Source organism: Dryobates pubescens, chromosome Z (genome assembly GCF_014839835.1).
Source record: "Dryobates pubescens isolate bDryPub1 chromosome Z, bDryPub1.pri, whole genome shotgun sequence".
NCBI lineage: Eukaryota > Metazoa > Chordata > Aves > Piciformes > Picidae > Dryobates > Dryobates pubescens.
This window is the reverse complement of record NC_071657.1, coordinates 105,819,046-105,836,140: the sequence shown is the minus strand read 5'-3', so window position 1 is coordinate 105,836,140 and position 17,095 is coordinate 105,819,046. Positions and strand designations below refer to the sequence as shown.

General features: G+C 40.2%; 2 protein-coding genes across 3 annotated transcripts; one reads left to right on the top strand and one right to left on the bottom strand.

Annotated features, from left to right (window-relative positions):
* Window positions 1-207: 207 nt before the first annotated feature.
* Window positions 208-4,915, bottom strand: ALG10 (ALG10 alpha-1,2-glucosyltransferase). The gene is made up of 3 exons (XM_009910187.2): window positions 4,650-4,915; window positions 4,098-4,295; window positions 208-1,547 (listed from the first exon to the last, which is right to left on the bottom strand). The coding sequence occupies exons 1-3, from the start codon at window positions 4,812-4,814 to the stop codon at window positions 492-494; spliced, it is 1,419 nt and encodes a 472-aa protein (XP_009908489.2). The 5' UTR covers window positions 4,815-4,915; the 3' UTR covers window positions 208-491.
* TPRKB (TP53RK binding protein) lies at window positions 4,845-8,442 on the top strand. Of its 2 annotated transcripts, XM_054178534.1 has the most exons (5): window positions 4,845-4,928; window positions 5,216-5,413; window positions 6,189-6,311; window positions 6,614-6,790; window positions 7,797-8,442. In XM_054178534.1, the coding sequence occupies exons 2-5, from the start codon at window positions 5,273-5,275 to the stop codon at window positions 7,881-7,883; spliced, it is 528 nt and encodes a 175-aa protein (XP_054034509.1). In that variant the 5' UTR covers window positions 4,845-4,928; window positions 5,216-5,272; the 3' UTR covers window positions 7,884-8,442. The 2 variants fall into 2 exon arrangements, with proteins under 2 accessions (XP_054034509.1, XP_009908490.2); XM_009910188.2 differs by lacking the exon at window positions 4,845-4,928 and having other exon boundaries at window positions 4,986-5,413.
* The last annotated feature ends 8,653 nt before the right edge of the window (window positions 8,443-17,095 follow it).

The following is a 17,095-nucleotide window of genomic DNA, read 5'->3' as shown; positions in this document are numbered from 1 at the left end:
ACATTTTACTTCAGCAGTCGTGCGAACCTCGACCACTGGGCAAACCTAGATGGAAGCGGCCTGATCCAAGGAGTAAATATGTACCCAGAGGTAACAAAGACTGAACACTTAAATACTTTGCTGTAAAGAGAAACTTCTGAACTGTGAAACTGTCGTACATTTAAGGTATATCATACAGTATTTTATTATAATGAAAAAGGTCTGTACACATCTCCCTTATTTCACATAAATTACAGAAAAGTGTTCTCAAAATTCCCCTCATACTGAACCTGTTATTTCCAGGAGTTCATAGACTCAAAATATGCAATATATTCATGTTACAACAAATCATATCTCACATTCAGTTTCAAGAAATAAGCGAACAGCTTACTTCCCCAATTCCAATTGAGGAATGAAGTTCTTGCATAATTTCAAACATACCACTTCATTGCAGAGCCCAGTCCTGAAACAGAACCAAGTTTTTCTAAAGGTATGAAAGTAGAAAAAAGAAGTCACCACATAAACCTCTGGATTTCATCACTATTTGGCCACTGAAATGTTCTGTTGAGAAAAAGATGAAAAGTTACTGCATTCACAACAACATAAAAAGCCAGCTCCAGAAGCTGTCTATATAGAGATGGAAAAGGAATATTGAGCCTATATATTAAGAATGGCAAAATGAAGTAACGAAATTCTAACAGTTTTTGAGGAACTGTGACTGCTGATAAACATACAACATACACTAAGGTCCAGAATGTCGATTTTGATTTTAGTGTATCAACAAAACTCCAGCCAGCAAATATATAGGCTGGCACTAATAAGTATTTTACAAGCTCATGTCTTTGGAAGACTTTTCTCCAGATATAGAACGTATAATGTCTGTTATCTGCTAGCAAATATTTATGAACATAGGTAAATTTCCAGATTAGGAATAAAGAGATGACAGCGATTATGCTGTACTGCACAGGGTGCTTTCGCAATGACACAAGGAATTTCCTGATTTTAGTAGGGGTCAATATATGAGGGAATGAAAAAAAAGCAGTAAAGGACAGAAAATAGAATAGCTGAGGAATGTGCAAACAGGCTTCGTGGCTACTTCTGTCACCAACAACTATTCCACCATTGATGAAGACAAAACCAATGAACACAGCTACTAATACAATGTATGGCCAAGTTAAAGCAGTAAATGTAACCAAGTTTCTAGGCGATACGAGATACGCAACAAGAAACTGCAGTACCCTGATCAAATCTGAAAATGATCCTTTCCTGGAAGAAATAGTTACATCTTTCTTTTTCTGTAACTCTGTTTTCCAGGCTTCATTTAGTTTCTCTGCAACAACATTTCCAGCACAAAAAACTGCCCACACGATATTTGTTTGACGAAACATGAAACCACAAAATCCAAGGAGAGCTGAAGTTTTATGGTTACCATAAAGGCACATTAAATAGGCAAAAAGAGTAAAAAATACCGATCCTGAGTCCGTATAATAAAGGAATGTGAAAAAATACAGGGTGGGAAACACTGCAAGAGTTAACGTAGACAAGATTCTCTGGAAACCAGACACAGCCTAGAGAAGAAGCAGAAAGATGTCATTAGCAATGTCTCCAGTAAAAAGAAAATAAATTAAAACAACAAATACAGTATCATTCTTGAGAATTCCATTAACACAATATAACATCTTGTATGCTTTTTAGTTCCATTACTTAACGAGAACGCATGCCATATTTTTGTTAACCTCCTGCTATGTAAATAGAGAGCGTGAGACTATGCAATGTTAAGAGACAAATTAAAGTATGGAACATTATTGCAGACAAATTAAAAGTAAGGAAAAAAAAAAAAAACAAACCACAACAACTTCTTTCCTATGTCAGGTGTTCACACATTTGTGGTATTAAAGTCATTGTGGAGTATAATTGCTCCCGTATCTAGAATAAAAAAGCAGCACTAATAGGTAAAACAAAAAAAGAAGTCAATGTTTTATGACCCTGAAATCTCATCATCACATTCTGTTTATTTCTGAGACCAGAAGACATCATTCAAGGCTTCTACTATTGTCTCTTTTGAAGCCAGTCCGCAAAGCGCCCAGCTCCAAGGTTCTAATCTTTGCCTACAGCTTTTATCTTCATTATAATTCATGAGTTAGAAAAGAAACTTTAGAGTAGGTAGGAAATCACACAATTAAGAACTCCCAATTATCCCCCTCACTACATGATGCAGTGCAATTCCCAACATAAAAAGTGCCCCATGATGTTTCTGAATGATGGAGTGTGGGCTGAAACAGTCAGTCACCACCTTACAGAAGAGAGGAACAAAGAAACACTGAGTTGTAGAAGTGCCAACAATACAACTACGTTTTCTAGTTCTCCGACTGCTGTCACGAAATCTTTTTGTTTTCTTGCATTTGTATTTCCACCTCCAGGCATAAAACTAAATGTGTTCCAAAAGCAGAAACAATTTATAAATTTGAGTCATTTCTGTGTAGTCTTATCAGGTCCTTAAACAGGAAGTCTCCTGTAAGAAATTACATATGAAGAAATTTTCTTTATAGTAAAGGAATCCTTCAGTTAGCACTGAATAGGAAAACATGTTCTCATGGCTAGAAGCAAAACCAAAGAACTTCACTAAGGTGAAAATCTTTGAACAAGCCACTGAAACAATTCACCTACTGCAGGGGTGGGTGCTCCACCACTTTAGGCATATAATATTCTTGCATCCATGTTGATCTGTTATGGTCTGGATGGGGGGACAGTTAGGTAAACACTGGCTAGAGTTTAACTGGTCATACTCCATCCAAAGAGGAGTGTAGCAAACAAGAGTATCATACAGATCTACATTGGGACATATCCTGCTGAACACCTTTATCAATGACTTGAAGGCAGCAAGCATACTCTTAGTATGTCTGCAGGTAACATTAAACCCAAGGGAATTACATGATATGCTACAGAGCACAGGTGTGGTTCAGAGTGACCTAGACAGGCTGGAAGAACGGGGCACTGAAATACCAAGAAATTTAACACAGATGGGCACAGAATAGCTGAGGAGCTGCTAGTCTGTGGTAAAGGACCAGGGTGTCTTTGCAGAATGAACACAAACTGGCAGCATGCCCTGGCACTAGTGAACATTGACAGCCTCCTGGGCTGCAGTAACGAGAGCATAGCAGTAGTTCAAGGGAAACACTCTATTTGTTAAGATACATCTAAAACACCATGTCCAGTTTTGCTCTCTGATACAAAAAAGGCACTAGTAAAGTGGAGCAATGGCAGATAGCCACCAAGACAGCTGGGGGCTGAAGCACCTGCCCTGAGTGAGCCGGCCTTATTAAGTCTGGAAAATAGATGGTTTGGGGAGACCAAACTGCAGCCTACCAATACCTTAGAGGATGTCAACAGGTAAAGGGAGCCAGGCTCCTCAATGCAGTAGATGCTGGCAGGACAAGAGACAAGAGTCATAAATGGAGAGGTTCACACTGGATACAAGAAAAACCTTTTTCACCATAAAGCCAGTTGGGCATGGGGCAGGTTGCCTAGAACAGCTGTGCAGTCACTTCCCATCCCTGGAGTTTGCCAGGCTCGTACTCTAAGCAGCATTGTCTGATCTCCAGGCTAACCTGCTTTAAAGTGGAGGATGGGACTCCTAAGGCCCTTTCCAATCTCAATCATTCTCCAGTTCTTTCCAGCTTGAGTAATTCTCCAGTTCAAAATACTGACATCAAACCTAGATTATTTTAAAAAACATGTTTTAGTTTAAATTCAGCTCATGGGGCTTCATTCAGGATTCATTGGATGAAGTTTTGTGGAGTCTTATGCAATTCCAACCAGATGAGCATTCAGACCTTTGGATACTAAAACTATATGGTACTAATTTTAAATTTTATTTAAAACAGGACTACCTACAGTTATGCACAAGACTAAATTTTTAGAAGACTGCAACAAACATGAGAGAGAGAAAAAGATATTAAAAATAATTCAAAGAAAAGATATGTGATTCCTTGGATAAACTGGTAGTAATACTTGCAGTTCTACAAAACTGTGGACAGCCCACATATATAGTGAAGCAAACATACACTAAGCCATCAAAATAGGTTGTATGAGTGCATAAATTAATTTACTGGCCGTACCTTATTCTTCTGATGGATCTTGAGCAGAAGTAAATACAGCAAGTAGAAGTTCCCAGCAGTAAAAAGGAGGTTAATAAACCTGAGCATTCCTGCAGAGCACACCACGCTTCCTGTCCACCCAAAGAGCCATGCTGCGGGCTTCACTACTCCCACCGAGACCAGGTACAGGCCCGGGAGAGTGGTGATCATGGGGTCCCACTGGGAAGAGAGAGAAACAGGATTATAGAACTGCGACCACACAAAGGGACCAGAAGTGCACGAAGGGCTAAAACATACAATCCCCACCCACATCCTTTTGTTTTTTGTGGGTTTTTTTTTCTCTTTTTCAGCTGGGACGTTTAGCTAATTTCTAGCGTTAATAAACTGGAATTTGTGAACACTTTGTATCCTGCCCGGCAGGCTACTCCACCAGCAAGTTGCGGAGCCCAGAGACCCAGCGTTTTGGACAACAACGACCGCAAATGACGCCCTTTTCAAAGCTCCCGCGGTATGCTTATAAAACTTCTCCCTCCTGTCAGGAAAACACGAGCCAGGCCGAGCCCTGCGCAGCACCTGAAGGAAGCGCCCGTGGCAATAGGCCTGCGCCTGGGGCACGTGGAAGACCTCATCCATATAGGGGTCGTGCAGGCGGCGGTTAATGGCCGCGAAGAGCAGGCACGACAGCAGGAAGGTGCCACTCATGGCAGCACAGAAGCCGTAGGCCTCCACTCCCTCCATGCCGCTACCGCCACTGCGCCGGCCGGGAAGGGGCCGGGCTTCCGGGAAGGGCTGCGCGCGGGAGGAGGGGCCTGGCAACGTGTGGCCGCAGCGGAGGCGCTTCCCAGAGAGGCGGTGAGGGTCCGGGGGTACGGCGGCAGGGCCGGGCCGGGTTGGGCTTGGGAGGACGGGCAGCTGCTCGCGTCGGCGCAGCCTCTGCCGGGCAGATGAGGAAAGCGCTGGGTCGGGGAGAGGGGCTGGCGAGAGCTGCGGCCCGCCGCCAGCCGTGGAGCACACACGCATGGGCTTTCCCCTCCAGAAAACGTTGAAAATTATATATGAATGGTTGTGCGTTATTAAAGTTGTGTTTTATGCGAGACAAGAGTGGGTGCGTCTTTGTGTATCGTTACTCTGTGGCAAAGGCTGCAGGGCTGGTGCAGCTGAGCGCGTCTGGGGCCGGCCTGCCTATCCGGTGGGGGATGGATTTAACCCATCAGCTGGAGATGTTTCCTGACTGCACCGTGACGCTCCTCCTCTTTAACCACGTGAAAAATGCCCCTGCCCTGAGGAAAAAAGCCATGGAAGGATCCATTGAAGGAGCACTAATAAACCCTGCAATGGTGAGCGAATGCTTTTGCCCTCCTGCTTGTACCGTGTTACAGTTTTGAAGGTAATATGTAAATCCTTCTCTGTGAAAACACTCTGAATAATGACCAGTCCTCCTAAAAACTGTCACAGCGCTGTACAAGCACTTTGTTTTCTCTGTCCCTTCTTTGATTTCATTAGTATTGTGCAGTGCAGAGGTTCGTAAGTGCAGAACAAATCGCTTTGGCAGGATTGGCCGAAACAATTGCTATCTTGATTCACTTGACATCCTACTTGGTGGAGCTATTTAAACCTATTTCCATCTGTAAAATGTAGTACTAATTGTGTAATGCTGTCAAATATCTACTGTTTGGAACCTTTGTTCTTATTTAAACCCATAACTAGTTTCTGAATGTAGTGAGTTTTGGGTTTTGCGGGATTTTTTTGTTGTTGGTTGTTTGTTTGGGGTTTTATCTTGTTAAAATTAGCAAAGAAGCAGTTAGAGAACAGGAATGAAAAAGTAATCTCATCTTACAATTTCCTGATGGATTTGAAAAAAAAAATCACATTAATAAAAGACTTCAGTAACCTGATTGAGAGAGTGGAATCAATTTTATGTCAAGTATTACACCATGCAGGAAATAATCACATTGGTTTTGGAAGAGCAGGAATTGCTAAACAGCAGGCAGAATACTGTTTTGCTCATGCTCACGATTGCAGACTTAGGCTATCCAAGTAAGTGATTGGGATTTTTTTCAGAGTTCAAACCAGCACGTTGAATTAATGTGTAACTTTTATTGTGTTTTACAGATTGTAGATCCTTTTCAAGTTCTTGTGGCAGCCAACAAAGCAGTTCATCTACACAAGTTAGGCAAAATGAAGACCAGAACTCTCAATGCAGAAATTATTTTCAGCCTTTCACCAAACAACAATGTAAGATTTAAGGAACAAGTGCCTTTTTTTTGCCAGAGAAAGTTGCTAAGATCCAAGCAGACAAACTAAATATATGTAATCACTTAACTGTTTACGTGGCTACTATAAGAAGTTACTGGTTTTTTTAATAACACTAATATGCTATTATCTCTTGTACCTTGACAGAATTCCATTAGTGTAAAGCATGCATCAGTTTACATTCTTGGCTATCTGACCCAGTAACTGAAAAGGTTGCTTATATGTAGTGAGAAAGTGACTCTGACTCACAATATTTTGGTTTTGTTTTTTTTATCTTTTCTTAGATTTCAGATGCATTTAAAAAGTTCGGCATTTCAGACAGTGACACAGCTGTGCTCATTGTTCTTGTTGTGGACAGAGAAAAGTCTGTAAATCTGGAAGATATAGCATCTCGGGTAGAAGGCCAACAGGTTTCTCTAGATGAACTCCCCCAGCTGACAGATACTGCCAAAGTTAAAAAGGTATGTAGCCAAAAGACATGACTGGCATAGAGAAGAGATTTAGTTGTCCCGTTTAAATACTAATAGACATGATTTACTTCAAGTCAGTATTTCTTTAGCACAATTGGAAACTTGTTTTAAGTGAACCTTGATTATTTATTTCCTACATTTTCATGGAGTCATAGAATGATTTACACTGCAAAGAACCTCCAAAGGTCATATAGTCCAGCTCCCTCTGCAGTAAGCAGGGGCATTCAACTAGATCAGGTTGCCCAGACCCTTGTCAAGCCTCAGCTTGAATATCTCCAGGGACAGAGCCTCAACTACCTTTCTGGGCAACCTGTTCCAGTGTTCCACCCTCATAGTAAAGAGAGAAGAGTTCTAGTCATCACACCCTGATGTCGTACATTTTAAATCTTCAAATTCTTAACATTGTCAAGAAGTTGGAACGTAAAAATAAATGCCAAATTGCTGCCTACCATTCAGGCACTTTTGCTTCCTGTTTTCTCATGCAAATGTTCATTTAGTTTAAAATAAATTTTCAGTCCTGAACAGTTTCATAATCTTAAGCACAGAAATAGACCCAGCATGGGCGGCTAAAATGAAAATGTGTTGATGTAGCTGCTAAGGAGCTGTGTTAGGGCATGTGTGCCTTTAACAGATTACCATATGCTGGATAGGTATCTTGAAGCATGTGTGTTTCACTTGACAAAATTCAAGTGACTGAATTTATCTTGATCATATTCACCAAAGTAATGATGGGAGACATGAACAGGAGAAATCGTAGCATACAATATCTGGAGCTAAAATTGTTGCTCTCATTCAGCTTCTTAGCTCTCCGTTATGAATTACAATTTCAGAATTTGCTTGTTTCCTCAGTCCTAATTTTGTCTTGCAGTCATGGCAAGACAGAAATTTCCAATGTAAAAAGAGTAAAGTGAGGGGGAAATCTTTCATCTGTTTTTGAATATGTGTGATCAGGTTTTGATTTCTTACATAGCTTTTATGTTGTTCTTTTTCTCTGCAGATGTATAAAGTTACTCCGCAGGAGGAAAAAATCAGCACCTTATTGGATAGTATTGTTTGCAGAATGTCAACAAAAGATGTTTTATGAAAATGTGGAAATAAAGGGTTTTTTTAAGGAAAAAGGGCTTTTTAATATGTAAGAACACTTAATTGCAATTCATCCTGCATTTCAGAAAAAGTGTTATAGTACTGAGCAGTGACATCTGAGCTTTAACCATAAATGAGCAAGCCTGGATAGAGGCATAATCTGAGCTATATTCTAAGCACTGAGAACAATTCTGTGCAAAGCAGAATTTGCCATTGGCATTTTTGTCCATTTTCCTAAAACAGAGAAAAACAAAAAGGTGCTTTTGCCAGTACCATAAGCGGATCATGAACAGAAGGCTTGGAAATCTGTACTTAGTTTTGTCTTTCATCAGATGTTTTGCTTGTCCTAGATAGGATTTAAATGCTGTAAATCATTTTTTATTAGCCCTCACCCGATTTGTTTGGAACCCATGATGAATTACATCCTTTTAACAGTACTGCTGCCAGAAAAGGTGTCTCTGGCATGAAGTCTTGCTGATGGACTAGAAAAAGGAAAATTTACATAAATTAGCATCAGTGCCTCCCTCCTGCTCACTGTTCAGGGACAAGAAGGGAGGGGAGTGGCAGCCAGTGGTGGCTGTAGTGTGGAGCAGGGATTCAGAGATGTGTAGAACAATGAATAAGGTCAGATGGATGATGGTGTGCCAATTTCTTGATTGAAATATGGTTTCACAGAATGTATCGTCATCTCTCAAGGGAAATGTGAGGCACTAGTACAAAATGGGGCTTAGAAGTGCTTCAGTCTTTTGAAATAAAACATGCATAACATAAGAATGTGAGAATGACCATGGAAAATAAGAGACTTGTTTTCCTTCTCTGACAGTCCACTTGGTACATGGAATACATCAGGTTTGCTGGCTGAACTGCTGACATTGTTTTTGGTAGTTTAAAATAACAGCAGACAGGTCTGCTTAAACCAACAGCCATGTTTGAACATGTGTAAAACATCAGTCTGATCTGTTTAATATAGGAATAAATACTAATAAGATTGCTGCATCAGAATTGATACACAGGTCCCAAACTTAGGTTCTTGTCAGACCCTTTCAGTGGTGTAGAAACAGTAAATGGTTTGTTGCTGCTGTCATGAGTTAAATTATGAAACTTACTTTTCTTTGAGACCTGAAGGAGCTATTTTAATGTGTGGATTTACTGCAAATTATTTTGGTAGCTGAAGCCTCCATGGTATTATCCAGTCAGGCAGATGTGGGTTTGTTGGCAGTGAGGACTGTGCCATTGCCCTCTAAGACCAGAGCTTTCACCTAGTCCTAGTTGCATTACGTAAGTTAAACATTATTTTCAAAAGCTGATAATAAATGCAGATATTGCTGACAATGCAGTGTTAACACTTGTCTTTCTGAACACATTAAAAATTAATCAATTTGGACCCGTAATGTCACTGTCAAATCAACCACTGCTGGTTTCCATCAAAGCAAAAGTTTATGGAAAAAAGAGGGTTTTGAAAAAGTTGATGTTCTGCTTCTGTCTCATTCGAACATCCCTATCTTGTCTCCTCTATCAGAAGGTAAGAGGAAGCTGAAGCATTTTCAATACCGTATCCGGGTCTCTAGTGCTTCAGAGGCAGGATCACACCTGTGGGATTTAGAAATTTAATAACTTCATCTAGAAGTATGATGTGTGGTCAGTTCTAGATTGGTATTTTTTGGGGGGTGTTCTAGATTGGGGTGGTTGTTGAGTGTGGGGTTTTTTGACTGCTGCCTTTTTAACATTGAGTTAAAAAACTCAACATGACAAAAACTGAGCAAAACCAGCAGCCTGTACTTCTGAAAGGTGACAACTAAAACCTCAGCCATCACAGAATTCACTTTCATGTTTGAATGCTTTGGAATATATGAGTTTCTTAAGGGAAAACAAAAAGAGGAGAAAGCTTTGTGCAGTATGTTTCTTGCTTGCCCTATCTTACACAATGACTGTAATATGCAATAAAGCCAGATGGCTATTGTTTGAGTTAAAAGACAGTTCCCAAGTTTTTGGCCTAGGTAGATGCGATGAGTCCAAACTGCAGGCCTATCCATCATGTAGCAGGTTTATCTCAGGGCACACAGCAGGAATGCAGATAAACACTTGAGAAGCTTGCCTGCTCTGTTGTGACAGAGATAGTCATCCTTGGGGAGCATGTCCAGTAGCACACCAGAGTTTGTCAGCAGCCTTCACCTGCAAGCTGGTGCATGAGGGATCAAATATGTGCTCATCGCATGGTTCAGACACATGTATATGTATATATTGACACATGGCAAATCACACAATCATGTGAAGGGCAGTCAGAGGTTCTTCAGGGGAAAAAACCTGGGGAAGGTGGGCTGCCTTACAACAGGACGACTGCTTCCAAGTACTCTGCAGCCACATCTGCAGGGCAGTGCGAAGAGCAAAGCGGCACAAGTGATGGGGGTTCACTGCCCAGGCAGCTCAACCTGTGAGCTACAGCCTGTGCATCTGTGAATTGTGTGCTTGGTATTAGTTAAAATGCTTGTTTCTAAAAGCTATGTATGTTAGAGCAAACAGCCAGTCTGGTTTACAAAATCTTTAAGCAAGGGACAAATTGTCAGCTGTCAGTGACAGGTTCCAGGAGTGAATTTCCCTCACCATTGCATGTGACCCCCTTGGCTGCTGCGTTCACTACCTTGCCCCTCTTCTGTCACCCCGAGATGCTTTTACCTGTCTGTTTTTACTTCCAAAGCCCTTCACAGTTCATGCTACTCTCCTAGCCTGCACTTACCCTCTTGCCTTACATTTTCAAAGCAGCAGCTTCAGGCCTCTTTCTGTGCCTGCTTCAGCTAGGGCAAACTTCCTTCATTATTTTCAAAATAAATGATTATTTAGTGCCACTTTGACCTGTTGTCAGAACTACCATGATGGCCATTGCCCATCACGCAACTCCAACCACCTGTCAGACTTTATAATCCCTCTCTCAAGTACTTCAATGGTACCTTTACGAGGGAGGGACTACTGACTGTGGACGCAGGTGCATCTAGTGCTACAAGGCTTTTTAAACTGTCCTTGAGAGATGTCATGTAAGGCTTACCAGAAACATTGACATTTATGTATCCCTCTTGATTGTGGATACCAAAATGGGGTGCACAATACATAGAAGAACTGTGTTGTATACAGGCACTGCAGAATTACAAATGTATCTATATGTTCATAAGTATTTCAAATGTCTTGCAGTTCTTTATTTATTATGATAACTGTTTGTTAGTTCAGGCAATGCTGAAATTTGAGGTTTAACCTGAGTTTAAGCTGCCAGCATTAATTTGAGTTTATTAGGAGCAGGCAATCATACAATTAACAGACAGAGTTTAACAGAAACTCCAAGTCACTGTATTTCCAGAAAGCTTGCAGATTTTCTGAGTGAAGTTACTTCCTTGAAAAAATGGGAGTATGGAACAGCCCTCATTAAGAATGGGCTGGTGTACATAGAGGTTGGAATTGCCATGAAGTATTAATGAGTTGTGGAAAAGCAAGCAGTGACTGAGGATGAACTAAATATATTGGTACAAGAATGAAGACTGAGCCAGTCAGTTCTACAATAAAGGATGCTTATAAATACAGTTTATTTCATGGTTTTAATCCCAAGTTTACAAAAGCATTACCATAAATTAAAAATATGGAGACGCAAGTCCCATATACACTCTTCTAGCAACAGATATGAGAATTTGACTTGTTCCAAGGTATTCCTTTGCCTGCAGCATAACTGGTTTTATTTTTTATTTTTTCCTATGTTGTTGTGACATGGCAGATTATTTGCCTACTTACAGTGTATGTTTTACCACATATTAGGACAGGTAATCTTGGCAAAGGTAGAGACTGGAAAATTTAAGTTGAAAAATGGAAAGCTGGCATGGATATACAAAACACTGACCAATAAAAATGCAATTTGAACTCTCCCTGCTAGCATATTGAGCTTAAACTAGATTTCATATGCATGCAATGGATAATATAAATATGTACAATGCAAACAGGTATATGTTATTCACAAAGTCACGTTGAAGTACATTTCCTATTAAATTGTGTCACAGACTCAGTTCCACAAGCTGCAACAATTCAAATAGTTTGAAGCAAGCTGTAAGATGCTGAGACCATTTCTTTTTTTTTTTTTTTTTGTACCTCCTGGGAATGGATAAGCAACACAAACATACTTGAAGCATACTGCTGCTATGAGGAGAAATCCTTTCTTGACCAGGCTCCCCAAAGCGCCATGAGAAGGATCATGACAATCACTGTGTAAAGCGTATGGACTGTAGAAAGATCATCTCCATCTTGGTGCTTAAGCCCAGAGGTGCTGTGCCAGTTCTCACTTTTGTTCCCATTGTTTTTCTGCCTGTGAGCACGGAGAGAATGTATCCTGCCACAACAAGAAGCAAGGTTAAGATTCAAAATTACTCTTTTTTAACAGTTCAATAGTGTTTCTAATGAAGTCCAGAGTGTGCACTTACTGGATCTGGGAAAGAGCCTTTCAAACTGTATGAAGCTAATAAAGTAATTTCCATAATTGGAAATGCAAAACATCTACCAGCCATTTGGTATTGCTCTCCCACTGACAGGCAGAGAGAGAGGCTTGTTAGAGGACGCACAGTGCTCTCACTCTTCACTGATAATACAGATCAGTTGTATAAGAAAAAACATACTCTTTCATTTTGTGATATTGTGAAAGTACTAGGGTTTAGGGGAAAAAATACAAATTTACAAGTTTCCAAAGCTTTAGTCAAGGGAATATGAACAGCAGATGTGAGCTCTCCATCCCATTCTGATAATGAATTTCAATCTCTCCTTTTCAGAAGGGACTTACCTCAGCAATGTGTCAAGGTATTCATTAGGCAAAGATACCGAACAGGAGTACAGAATAGAATACAGAATACAGAATTAACCAGGTTGGAAAAGACCTTCGAGATCATCAAGTCCAACCTATCACCCAACACCATTTAATCACCTAAACCATGGCACTAAGTATAATTACACAAGCACATCTGCAGGATTCTTGAGTAACATTTTACACTGTTTTGCCATCTTTCCCAAATGGTTTGAAAGCAGGGGTGTTAGTCTGTGCTAACTGACCTCCACTTACTGTTATCACCACTGAAAATTGCCTGCTAAGACCCAGCGGGTCTGCCTGTTTGTTGGTTAGGTTTTTTTAAGAGGAAAAAAAAAATGCCATCTGAATTGCAGTGTGAAAAGGAGATCAGCTTGTGATTTTCATGTAGTTTAGGAGGGGGTCTGAGAAGTGTTAAATGTTCTTGCGGCTTTTATCATAGACTAGTAGGAACTACAAAACATTACGGCAGATACAGTTTATGAGTAAGGAGCTTCCAAACAGAAATTATATTTATATACTTATGCACACTTGGAAGAGAGCTGTCAAACTGATTTGTTAAAAATGTACGTCTAGGAAATGCATGCTGCAACAGGGAATTCGTCAATAAGCCAGAAATTCTGTAGCTAAGATTTTACCGAAAGTAGCTGTAGTATTAGAAACATACTTTTAACATTTCTGGCAAGATATGGACTACCTCCTGTCTTCTGTAACTGCAAATCAAATAACACAGTTCATGATCATTTGGCAGCATCATGTGAAGACCATGAGAGAGATATTCTGGCAGTAGTTTACTTTCCTAGTCCTGCCTGCGGAGAATGCAGTATGTCCATCTTACCTCCGGGAAGCATTCATGACCTGTAGGTGATTGAATTCCCAATGTGTCAGATATCTTCTTGCAGAGAGGAAAAGAGCCTTTTTAGTCCTCTTGTCTTCTGGCACAAAAGAGGAAAATCTTCACTCATTAACAACAAAAGGATTTCCTTCCAAGCCCACCAATATGACCAACGTTTATCTGGGAGCACTTGACATATGTCAGTCAAAGTCCTCAGATTACTGGTTTTCTAAGCTGAATTTAACATCATTCTTCAAGAAATTGCCTGGAGCAGCTTACAAGGCAAGTAATGAGTCATCTCAATGACTGGCTTATTTTAGCTGCTGGGATCCCTTCTTATAAACAGTAGCTCACTGCTGAAGTGTTGCCAAATTCATTGCAACGTAAGTAATGCACAGATGGAGGGTGCTGGTGATGAAAAATGCAGGATGAGCTGTAACTTAGAACTACTTTCTATTAGATCACAGCCTATTTTGGGATAAAACTTAGTTCCTTTCTGCAACTAATTTAGTTTAACTTGCCTGGAGTGAAATTCCAAGCCATCATCACTTAGGTGAGCTCTAATATTCTAACATTTTTACGAAAAAGTGTCTTCTTGAGTCATTTGTTGGCTTTTGCAATAATCATATTCGTTAAGCAGCCAATAAGCAGTAAATCAGCACAAAAGAAAACATTTGGACATTTAGGGTTTGTAACAAAGTCACATGCATCCACTTCCTCCCTGACCATCTGGAAACGTTCCCGGTAACAAGAGGCTCTGCCAATGCAGTTCTAAGAGTTGGGTGTTGCATGATTAGATGGGTTAATAGTGGGCTTAGTACAATAAATCAAATGGTCCCAGTAATCATTTGTAGGGTTTGTGAATTAACACATTTAAAATTTGTTGTTTAGAAAAATAAGCCAAAGCCCTTCTTTCTGAAAACAAAACATGAGTATCTTCTTGCATTGCCTTTAAACTGTCAACACAATTTAAATAATTTTATTTCTCATTTAGCAGTTACTTTAGGCTTCTTGCCACATATAATTGTTAAGACAAATCTGAACTTGTAGTTCTAGTGCACTTCTAAAGGATTTTGTCTTTCCTTCAGATAGCATTTATGTTTATATATAAATAAGATTGGTTCCTTTGGTTTTAGTAAAGCGATTAGCAGTTTCCAAGTAGGTCTTGGGATATCTCTTCCACTCCAGAAAACTAAGACTGAGCTTGCTTACTCATAGTCTTTCCAGTTCCTAAGCCTCTTTTCTATAAATAACATTTATAAAAAGAGCTATTTTAATTTAAGTGACACTTTGACTGTTTAATGAAAACTGAATGACTCTCATTTTCCTTTAAGTAAACTTGTTGCAAGACAAGTTAATCAGCGTGCATTTCAATCGAAGGGCACGTGCTGTTTATTTCTAATGGCTATGGGAGTAAAACCATGTCACTGGATACAGTAGAGCTATTGAGGACATTATAGAATTCTTCATTATTAGTAATATATTAAATATAGAAAAATAAAAACATTCCAGTGACTTGGCAGAAGAAATTTGGACATGAGCAACAAATCACTGCCTTGAATCACTTCTAGCTTTTTCAGACCTAGCATTCTGTTTTCTGAAATTAGAGAGTGGCAGGTACTGCAATAAAAGCTGTGCTCTGCATGTTTCCTGTATGTTTTTAGTTTTTCTTTATACTTTTTTTTTTTTTTACTTCAGTCTTAAGATCTGTAGCACTTACAGCCTATTTGCCCCACGAGTTTCATCTATGGTTTTCTTTCATTATGAGGCTTACACTTTTTTACTGAACAAGAAGTATGTGTAAGCCTCATGTCAGAAGTGCAAGATCGTTGATTTTTTGGTTATATAACACACTTTTGAGATCTCTCAACTTTTATTCTTTTATCACAATTTTCTTGTAGAAAATTGTCCATTATAATGCATATGGTTGAGCGTTCTTAATACAGCCATGAATGTTTGCTCAACTCACTACAGGCTAAAGCAATGCAAAAAAGGAATGGTAAAAATGAAGAATTTCAATTGTTTCATCAGTAATAGTCATTTAAGGACCCACTTAGAATAATACTGAAGGGAATAATTATAAAATTCTGAGATAAAAGCTGGATGAAAGAAATTCTGTAATAACGAGGACTGACCTGGTTTACAAGCAACAAAGCCTGATACCTCCCCACCTTACTGACTCCCTACAGGCCAGAAGGGATTCATTAAGTGCTGGGGAGGAAGGAAAGGTGGGAGGTGAACTCAGGTTGCACATACACTAATTGCAAGGATCCATGGAAAATACCAAATAGAAGTGGTCAAGTAAAAAATGGGTTACATAATATTCTGTATATATGAAAATCTGCAGGCCATGATTGGCCAGCCTTAGTCAGCTGCTAAATTTCAGTAGAATTATCTAGTCAGGTCATCCTGAAATACTCAGAAGAGAATATATCACTTGACAGCAATTTCTGAGGCTATGCATGAATCAGGAGAAAACTCTAAACATAGGATAGCATTAAACATTGGAAGAAACAGAGTTACTGGCTTGACAACAGAGTTCAGAGGGTTGTCATCAGTGGCACAGAGTCACCTTGGAGGCCTGTGGCCAGTGGTGTTCCCCAGGGATCAGTACTTGGTCCAGTTTTGTTCAGTATCTTTATCAATGGCCTGGATGAGGGGATTGAGAGTACCTTCAGCATGGTCACTGATGATACAAACAGGACTGAGAGACCTGGGGCTGTTTAGTCTTGAGAAGATTGAGAGGGGATCTCATTAATGTCTATAAATATCTGAGGGGTGGGTGTCAAGTGGAGGGGGCCAAGCTCTTTTTGGTGGCACACAAATATGACAAGGAACAATGGGTACAAGCTTGAACACAGAAGTTTCCACCTCAACATGAGGAGAAACTTCTTTACAGTGAAGGTGGAACACTGCCCAAAGAAGCTGTGGAGTCTCCTTCTCTGGACACATTCAAAACCTGTCTGGATGCATTCCTGTGTGGACTACCCTAAGTGATCCTGCTTTGGCAGGGGGGTTGAACTTGATGATCTCTGGAGGTCCCATCCAATCTCTCATGTACTGTGATACTGTAAATGTGGATAAAGGGGTATTTTCCTGGTGTTTCTTACTGGTATGGGTCTCCTTCTAAGACTATTTTATCAGCTAGCCAATATTAATTGGCAGTAGCTGGGACTGATATCCAGGAAAACTGCTATTCCTTATTTCAGCTTAGGAACACATACATAGCCCTTTTGGTGTACTTAAATTACTGAGACAACCAAATCCAGTGTAGAGGAAACAAAAGGAGCTCATCTGCACCCTCCAGCACAGCCAGCATGACAGCTGTGCCAGGAGTCGCCCTGAAGTCCTGCAACCCTGAAGCTGAGTCTTTCAGTAATGACCATATATTCCTGTCAGCTTTCCCTTCCACTGCTGCCACCACCACAACTGCTGAGGTCTGCCAGGCAAACACAGAAACTTAAAATCACAGAATATTAGGGGTTGAAAGGACATCTGGGGATCATCTAGTCCAATCCCCCTGCTAAAGCAGGTTTGCCTAGATCAGGTTGCA